This window comes from Apostichopus japonicus, chromosome 23, assembly GCF_037975245.1.
Source record: "Apostichopus japonicus isolate 1M-3 chromosome 23, ASM3797524v1, whole genome shotgun sequence".
NCBI lineage: Eukaryota > Metazoa > Echinodermata > Holothuroidea > Aspidochirotida > Stichopodidae > Apostichopus > Apostichopus japonicus.
The window spans coordinates 15,731,264-15,741,184 of record NC_092583.1 but is presented as its reverse complement, the minus strand read 5'-3'; the positions used below and the strand labels follow the sequence as shown (position 1 = coordinate 15,741,184).

Below are 9,921 nucleotides of genomic sequence, written 5' to 3'. Positions count from 1 at the left end.
GTCAGTTTCGCTTTTATTACATATTTAGCCTTTTATGTTGATGTCGATAATTTTCTAGAATTATGCTTAAAATTTATTCTTCTTTCGTCAGTCTAGAATAAATTTTCTCCTAGGCTATCCGTTTTAAATGCATCCCATAACAGTTCGTTATTTTGATCATTTGTAGTAATTATTGGTAAGTTTGGCAAACTTTGGGCAAACCTACAAAAACAAATGGAAAATTAGTTAGTAATATCGATGACCAACGTGTAAGCTGTCCAGTGTGGGGTAGGGTCTAGCTATCCAAAGGGTTTCAGCTATCCCGTGAATGGTAGAACTTAGCTAGCTATCCATTTATGGGTAGGGTTTAACGATCAACCGAGGGGTAGAGGTTTAGCAATCCATCGAGGGGAGGGGGTAGGTGTTTAGCTAGTGAGGACTCCTACAAAGCCTTAGAAACCACAATTCTTTAGTTTGTAAGTCAATGTGACATGAAGGATGCTACACTTTGTGACGAATACCTAGAATCTCCCTCCCCTTTCAGAAATTTAGATTAATTAAGGGTCCTTAGATGCAAACTGGTGCTATATTCTGCAACTTAAAGTAACTTTATGTTTAAGAATTTTCGGGCTTAGTCTGTCCGATATTTTATGTTTTTAGGCAGAAGAGTTTTTGTTTGAGTATTGTTTTTAACACTACAAATCGCATCGATTTGTTTGGAGGGCACGTGCCCCCCACCCCCCAGGCCACCCCTTGGCGTCGCCTAGCTCTTGAACTTTAGACATGCTTTAAGCGTTCTGGCAGCATATGATAATAGCAGAATTAAATATCAAATAATTTTCAGTCCTTTTTTAGTCTGAATCATTTTATGAGTAACCAAAACATTAAGCAAAATAACAATAAAATGACACAAAATGATAAAATGACAAAAGTTGACACATGATTACATTTTGCATTTTTTTTATTTGTGAATTTTTGTCAAACCTTTTGATTGTAAAAGACAGTAAAATATACACATAAATAATGAATTTGTCTACATGTAGTTCATATACAATCCATACATGCAGATTCCATGTGATTTTATACATCTTAGATAAGTGTTTAAACATATGCATAGCTACAATATTTACACACAATATATGATTTTGTACAGAGAACATGAAGGCAGAATGTGCAGTGAAGGCAATCACTTCACTGCAGGTTTAAAGCCATCTCATTATTCAAATCGAACCAGCTTTAAACCAAAAGTCTGCTCACCGTTTGAAAGAAAAGTAAAAATGATAATAAAAGTCATGGCTTCATTGGAACTATTGCCTTAACTGTGGACACGATAGAAGAATATTAGGTCACCGCAACAACAGGTGACCACTTGTCAATACAAATAGGCGCTAGAAATAATTGTCCATGATTTCAAACATAATAAAACTTACTAAGAATTGGAATGGATTTGTTTTCTTGTGTTACAGTAAAATATTTGTGGTGAATTTGTCAATGAAATTGTTCATTATATGATGGTGTCCACTTTTTCAGGGGGGGGGGGATGGGGGAGTGGTTGGAAGAGAAGGGGTGTGACCCAACCATTAAAATGCCCACTCTCCTCAGACGTTTAGGAATGTTCTTCATACACCTTATCTAATTGCGGTCAAGGTTTTATCTTCTTGACAAACCTGTTGGTATGTCTGCGTAGAGCAGATTTTGAGTTTGCGGCGAAGAAAACTTGTCCCGTTTAAGGCTATGTTAGTTTGTGCATTTTGGGATGGGGGGGGGGGTACTGCTTATTATCTGGGACAAAGAGATCAATATTAATATCGGATAAATACTATGTTTATGACAAAGAAACTCCATACATTCTTTGTTTTGTTTGGAGGGATAGTAAATGAAATATTCCTTCGTTTGTTACATTGCTGAGAACGAGGCTTACAATATTGTTATGATTGGTATTAAGAAATAAATATATCAATATAAAATGAAACAATCTTTTTTTAAACGTTAACCCCATAGACTTGGTGGGAATTTAAAAATAAAATACTGCACAAAAACAGGAAAAGAAATAAATGTACATTTTCAGATTAGACACTTAACAATAAGGCACTTCAATAACACAATGTTGATCTTCAGCTTTTAAAATTTGAATGAAATAATTCAGTTTATAAATAGATATTCATTATGTGGTAGATTTTTTTGCGCTAGAATTCGGCTTAAAAGAAATAAATAGAAGAAATGGAGATTGCATTTATAAATCAGTTACAGCTAAAACAGTAGACCTCATATATCATACTATACTGCACTGCACAATACTTCACTGTATTATACTGCACTATACTGTACTGCACAATAGTGCACTGTACTGCAATACACTGTAGTGCACTGTACAAAAGTGCACTGGTTTGCACTACACTGTACAATAGTGTACTGTACTGCACAATAGTGCACTGTACAACACAATAGTGCACTGTACAGCACAATAGTGCACTTACTGCACAATAGTGCACGGTACTGCACTATACTGTTAGTGTACTATACTATACTGTACAACAGTGCTCTGTACTGCACTGTACAATAGTGCACTGTACAATATGGCACTATAATGCACAATAAATAGTACACTGTACTGCACAATAGTGCACTGCACTACACTATACTGTGCTATACTACACTGCACTGTATTGTACTATACTATACTGTACTGTACCATAATATAGAAGAGCTCACTTATACATAAGTCATCAACTTTTGCAGTTCCATGTTCTTCTCACATTTTTGGGAATCATGGTAATGCCATGATTTAACCAATGTACAATTATTCTTGCTGTTTAAATATTTGCCACAATGCATGAGATTGTCTGTAGTTATGGACATCTGTGGGCAATTAAGTAATGTTTTATGTACTAATATTAAAATAAGTGCAATGTGAAATGGACAAATTTCAAGCTGATTACAACAGAAGTGTTTTATATATCAAACTAGCTAGCTTCATCTAAAGCTTCAGTCTGTTGTGAGATTACATGGGTACATATAAGGAGAGGGGGTCTTATAGTAGTGTGTTATTACCAGCAGACCAGGTAATGCTACATAAAGCCTTCTTGTCGTGGAACGCATGACTGGACGTCTTGATAAATCCTGTCTATACAGTCATCTAAGAATTGTGCGGTTGCTAAAAACCTTTTTCCACCATCATTTTGGCTAAGTACTTTCATGAAACATGATCTAACACGGATAGGGTCTCAAATAAGCTACTGTAAGGCTTCCTGATCCTTGGGTCTCTAAACTAAACTAAATTTCTCTTGCAGAAAGAACCCAAGTATATGTGCTGGGTGGAGAAACCACCAACATGATGTGACTGGTGTTCACAACAAGCTATGCCTTAATATACAACCGTTGGAAGGTTATGAAAATTAACCCGTGACCAGATTATTTAGCAAATTACAAGTTGGAAATTCATCATCTGCTTTAGCTAGAATGGGCAGTTAATGTCATAAAGACCAGATATCTGCCAGATATTTTTAAAGTCCAGAGTAACCTAAGTAGTAGGTTTAACATTACTTCTATTCATCCACAATGAAAAATTTGTAAGGAATGTGTTCAGACACTGCAAATATTTTCAGCTATTTTTATATATATTAATGCTTCAAAGCTGGCACAGGGATTCCACAGTTTTAAGTATTTATTTCCCCATTAATAGTGAATGCACCAGAATTCAACTGGAACAGGGAGGCAGAAAGATGCCTTGCTGCTAATAGTATTTTCCTGCATTATATATCAAAATGTTTTTACACAAATCGACATAATTACCCCACAGTGACAATTTTAATGATTACAGTGAGAATTATCAACAAGAATATCTTGTCTGACATACGGTGATCAAAACAATTTCACATAAAAACAAAAATAATTTGATAAATTAATAAATTGAATCTCCTCTATAAACTAAAAAGAATAAATCCTGCTTGCAGATTTATAAAAGTCAACAAGAGTCCTTTAAAATAAGTTTTGACAGAAAGACTCGAAGGGACAGAAAGAAAAAGAGAAAACTAGAAAAATTTTCGAGAAGAGTCAATAAATGAACGAAACTGTAGATTTCCTTGAAAAGACAAACTATAAGATTTTAATAACAATTTGTAAGATATGATTTTTATGGCTCAATTGTCAGACCTTTTCAATATTTTCCTCTGAATAAAAAAATTTCCAAATTGTTTTGTTATAATCCTGACCAAGCACCCTGGCGAAAATGTTCATCCTTGTTGCTAACATTTTTAATATTCGAGACTTATTTCGCCACAAAATATGTTTGGTACATGTTTGGAATAGTGTAAGGGTCACAATTAATGGTACGCAGGCATGCACTTTGGGGTGATACATAAACGCAATATGCAAATTTAATGCCTTGAGTGGACAAAACAGCATATCATATCATAACTAAAAGCAGAATTATTCTAGATATGATTTATTCTAGCATTATTACCTCATGGTCAGTACATTATGAAAACCCTCACAAAACAAAACTTTGCATAGCTGTAAGGAACTTTTTATTCCTTCTCTTTCAGAATAGAAAAACCTGTCAAAAATGGGATTGGAAGGACCCATTATGTGAGTACATATCTTGAAGGTTTACATAATATTCTCATCTAATCTCGCTTCTCCACAGTTCCAAGGAAGGTCGAGAAGGAACATCGGTTCAGAAAGTAGCAATAGAGAACGATAATTTTGCTATGAAGCTAGTTTAAAGCAATGTACAGAGGTAGTTGGCCTGTTTTCTGTTCTCGATTTGCTGGATTTAAACTTGCAGACTGGCCTGTTGACAAACCCATCATGATCGATGATCAAGTTTCCCATTTTCGGGATATTAATTTTCCGATTTTTAATCCATCTGAACAGGTCTCCGTCGTATGATGCCATCGTGGGAGGTCTCTTTGATCGCAGTGGACATAATAAATGTGACGACGGTCGCATCTATACGGTCACCACAGCGGGAAGTAAAATAACGAGCAAAGAGCTGAACACCGAATGTCTTCGCGACTATGACTATGGAAGGTGGACAGTGTTCACAGATTCATACATGCTCTTTGGACTCGCAGAGAATAAGGCAATAAATTTGTTCTCATCTTAACCATGGTGGTTGTTCATCCATAAAACTGCTCTTGATCTTGCATGATCCCTCGCTGCCCTGGGATCATTGATGTAAAATCAGTATCGTTCAATCTCTTCCACATACGCTGATACCCAAAGCTTGATCCATTGTCACTCTCGAAAGCAACAAGTCTTGATCCATTTGATCCGTCCGCCATTTTGGTATGATCCATATTTTTCTCATCCATTATAAATAATGGAGATAAGTACATTTGATCCAAATCTTCTCTTTCAGGTTGTCTAATAGCGAGCTCATCATAATTTGAACATTCTTTCTCAGAAGATCAAGCACAGATCAGGCACAGATCAGGCACAGATCAGGCACACCATAGAAATTTGATCTTAATTTGAATTGAATTCTTCAACCTTCCCCATTTTATCCTCTCCTTTAATGGATCAAAATTCAATGTTTGCGTCCATTTTCCTGCTATGAACATTCTTCCTGGTCTAGTTGCAAGCAATCCACCAAAAAGTTGGTCAGTGACTGATAAAGACTTTTCTTTACCTTTGAATCCCATAGTTCATGACCTTCATCAGGATAAAACTAAAATGACAAAGCAAAAAGAAAAATGGTTTCCATGTAAACTATGGCATCAGAAGAACTAAAAGAGGTTCCTTATTTTGCACCCATAACCTCCCCCCCCCATCCATCCAATAGAGTTGTGAAACAATATCAAATGTACATTCACGATATTCTCTGACTTAATCTTTATGATTCACGAATGAAACATTTGAACGGACCGTTAGTCGAAAAATTGCAGGATGTTACATATTTATGACACAAATAACTTTGTCCTTTTCAGTTTTAAAGTAGAAATGAGTTTAGTACTACATTTCTAATTTCATGTATGCAATGTGAAAACTTCTATAATGTTAATCAACAGATGTCAAATTTATCAAGACCTCAAGTCTCATTTTGTCCTTCTTACCTTCCTCCATTAGCTAAATTAATCTTTGCAGTAAGTTGGGCAAAATGCAGAGGGTTGTGTTTCTGCTATTGGTATTGTTTTATGGCACCCCCCCCCCTCCCCAGGACAGCCAGACTATCAAGCACCCCACATTCTCATGAATACGGTTTTGTATTTTTACTGTTCTTTACCTCCATGTGATTGCATTTTATGGAACGAAGAGCTTAGTTGATGGGAAAATACTATGTGGGTGGATATAGCCCAAGGTCAAAAAGACTGAAATTAACATGGAAAGGTCAGATGTTGAAATTCAGTTTTTAATTCAGTAATTAAAATTTTTTTTTTTTTAATGCGAACTTAAATGCTGTTGAACAACAGTTGGAAAGCTGTTAATAACCAACCGACTTACTCCTTTTAAAATAAATGCAGATGCCAATTGACCATGGAATTAATAGACATAAAGTGTGTCCCCTCCTCTACATCTGTCCATTGTTTCACATTTTGTGGGGGGGGGAGAGAATATAACATATTTCCCTACCAGGCTGATGCCTGAAAACTTACCAGTGTTCGAAATTGAACATTTTTCTCAGCTAGAGTCTTGACCAGATTTGCAGAATGTTGAAAATGTACCGATTCTTTGGGAAAAGGTAAGAAAAAAAATATTAAGAAGCAAAAATGATTTTTTCATCTGCTTCAACACATGCTTTTTTACACTTTTCAGGTCGTAATTTGGGAAAAACCAAACAAGCAAAGCCAAGAAGTATCTGTTGTCGATGAGAGTATAATAAGTTGAATTATGTTTCAAGGTATTTTAAAGTTGTCTGCTTCCATGATGAGTTAAACCTTATCTTAACATTACTTAGGTTGTGAAGGTCTTTGGAAATTTTTCACAATGACGTGAACAAGGTGAACATGTTTCTGAATATTAATGGAGCAGTAAGATGGTTTCAGTCATGGCAAAATAAGGCATTCTAGGAAAGCTATCAAAAGTATCTCGGCAGGGTTAATCGCAACTGTCGCCTTGTTTTTCCATCAACCTAAGCGAGCAATACATGGTTTGTTAACAAGCCCTCGATTCAGGAAAGCGTGCCGGCAACAACAATGGTTGGTACAACTTATGGGACTAGCACTAATAATGTCCAATCACCATTAATCAACATCAATCACCATCAAGGGTAAATGTGTGATGTCCTGGTTCACACATATAAGTCCATCTGATAAAATGCCTGTTAACCCTATTATACTTTTGTATACTAAAGGTTGCGTCGAAATTGTTGTCATGCATTAGAAGCAGCACCTCATCTGATGACGAATGGTTGCTATGGTTGCAACATTATTTGATACTTAGCAACCTGCAGCAAGTGTTCTTTCTGCTCATTAACATATAATAAGAATCAACCAAATTACGGTTGAATAGGTAAGGTAGGGTAGGTAAGGTAGGGTAGCTAAGGTAGCTTCTACTCACTGTCTGCCATTCCATGAGCGATGAGGAAAGTATCGTTACGAAACAGGTGTGCTAAAGAAGATAAGTTGGCATTCTGTGGAGAAGAAGAGATTGCCATTTTGAGAAAATCACAAAATACATTTTCAAATCCTTTAATCTCTTCTCTTGGTTTCTACGTTCCACATGCAGATTCCAGACTCCGACAGTACTTCCAGCGAACCACATGTGCCATTCATCGTAAGATATATATATACTATTATTAATCCTTAACCTATGGTAAACATTTTATCCTCATTGTTAAACCCGACACCAGTTATCGAATGGGTATATTCCAAAATAAAACAACAAATAGGACGTGATCCCTTCCATCAAGTTCTGAGATTTTGGAATCTTATGATAACACACCTCTCATGAGGGGGGGGGTGGGGGTGGGGATGGGATGAGAGTACTGACCTTATAACCTTGAAGATTATCTTCAGATGTGGGCATATCCATAAACTTCTCAGTTAAAACAGCACCTGGTGACGACAAATGTAATGAGATAAATTAACATTGCTGTGATATTAACCTGAGTGTACATTGCATATGGTGTTTATTGACAAATGTTTTTAGGTGAGGAAGTGAAAAGAACAAAACTCACCGTAATGCCTCCAGTCTGTGATTGGGGATACAGCTATACTGCAGTTGAAGAATGTACTCCTAGCGTAGGCCATGCTGGCTAAGAAACCACCATATGACTGTAGACACGAAAAAGTCAAACGGTGATGTTATGGGAATGTCAGTACTCTTATGGTTTTTAAGGATGTAAATGAGACTGTTTCTTCATCCCAATGGTGCATGTGTTGCAACATTGAGCTAAGTGTTAATTAATGAGCCTTCCATATTTCATATTTAAAAGATCCAAATAAATATTGAATGATGAAATCATGTGTTTTATTCTCTTCATTCAAACAGCGTAACATAATTTGATATTATAACGGTTTCAGTGAACTTAATATATGATTACCTGTCCAATGAGTGCAACCTTGTTTTGGTCAAACTGCGTGTCATTGAAAGAAACGACACCCAAAGATGAATTTCTAATGAATCTGAAATTTAAATGAAAGAATATCATACTGATGGGTAAACTGGTTCATACTCGTATTCATACTCACAGATAGATGGGGATGAATGGATGGACGGACAGATAGATCTCACACACCCCCTCCCCCCTCTCACTTTTGTCAGTCTCTTCATCTCACACATGCCCCCCCTCTCTCCTTTGTTTCCATCTCTTCATCTCACACACACCCCCTCCCCTCTCTCCTTTGTTTCCATCTCTTCATCGCACACATGCCCCCCCTCTCTGCTTTGTTTCTCTACATCTCACACGCCCCCACTCTTGTTTGTCTTGGTCTGCTCATCTCACACTAGCCCCCCTCCCCTCTCTCCTTTGTTTCCATCTCTTCATCTCACACACCCCCCTCCCCTCTCTGCTTTGTTTCTCTACATCTCACACGCCCCCACTCTTGTTCGTCTTGGTCTGCTCATCTCACACACCCCCCTCCCCTCTCTCCTTTGTTTCCATCTCTTCATCTCACACACCCCCCTCCCCTCTCTGCTTTGTTTCTCTACATCTCACACGCCCCCACTCTTGTTCGTCTTGGTCTGCTCATCTCACACACCCCCCTCCCCTCTCTCCTTTGTTTCCATCTCTTCATCTCACACACCCCCCTCCCCTCTCTCCTTTTTCCCATCTCTTCATCTCACACATGCCTCCCCCTCTCTGCTTTGTCTGTCTCTACATCTCACATGCCCCCACTCTTGTTTGTCTTGGTCTTCTCATCTCACACACGCCCCCCCCCCCCCGCCCTCTCCTTCGTCGTGATTCAGTATGGCACTTACTCGGTGACTGCAATTATATCTTCTGTTTCTTCTATTCCAAGCTTTCTGTTGATGCCTTGCAAATGTCTTCTGCCAAAGCCGGATGTTCCCCGGAAGTTAATGTTTGCAGTGATCACGTGATATCGGCTTGCAAGATACGTGAACCAACCTTGGTAAAATTCGCTGGTTACCTGTTGTGATGGTAAAAGATTAATTAGTTATAGCCAGCTATCCTCTGTTACTACTTCTATTATCCTACAGCAGTTATTTCCGCTCCATTAAAAAAATATAAGCAAACTGAAACATCCTATGTTCACAGTTTCCTTATGCTTGCTCACAACAACCTCAATTGCAAAAAACATTTCTGTTAACAATACTAACATTGTCGCCATCTCTTTCCTTTTCGATTAATTGTCAATCTTCACAAATTACATCAACTATTACACTCAACTTAAGATTTGCGCTTCATCACACTAAGCCATCGTCCCTTTACTGCTTGATAAAAAAACACCACTATACTAATCCAAATGACACTTTCATTTTAATGTGGGTTTTTAAAGGGTGTGAAGACTCATGCAAAAAGAAACATCTAATGCCTGT

At 37.4% G+C, this 9,921-nt stretch overlaps 1 protein-coding gene across 26 annotated transcripts in view; it reads right to left on the bottom strand.

The window, feature by feature from the left end:
• Window positions 1-922: 922 nt before the first annotated feature.
• The window catches only part of LOC139964551 (prolyl endopeptidase FAP-like), a 251,697-nt gene continuing 242,698 nt past the window's right edge, over window positions 923-9,921 (bottom strand). For all 26 annotated transcript variants that reach the window (XM_071966206.1, XM_071966207.1, XM_071966209.1 and 23 more), the window contains 7 exons: window positions 9,343-9,512; window positions 8,465-8,546; window positions 8,099-8,195; window positions 7,912-7,976; window positions 7,480-7,552; window positions 6,576-6,649; window positions 923-5,650 (listed from right to left, as the gene is read on the bottom strand). In XM_071966206.1, the coding sequence (XP_071822307.1) occupies window positions 5,534-5,650; window positions 6,576-6,649; window positions 7,480-7,552; window positions 7,912-7,976; window positions 8,099-8,195; window positions 8,465-8,546; window positions 9,343-9,512 (678 nt within the window). In that variant the 3' untranslated portion in view covers window positions 923-5,533. The remainder of the gene's footprint in view (window positions 5,651-6,575; window positions 6,650-7,479; window positions 7,553-7,911; window positions 7,977-8,098; window positions 8,196-8,464; window positions 8,547-9,342; window positions 9,513-9,921) is intronic.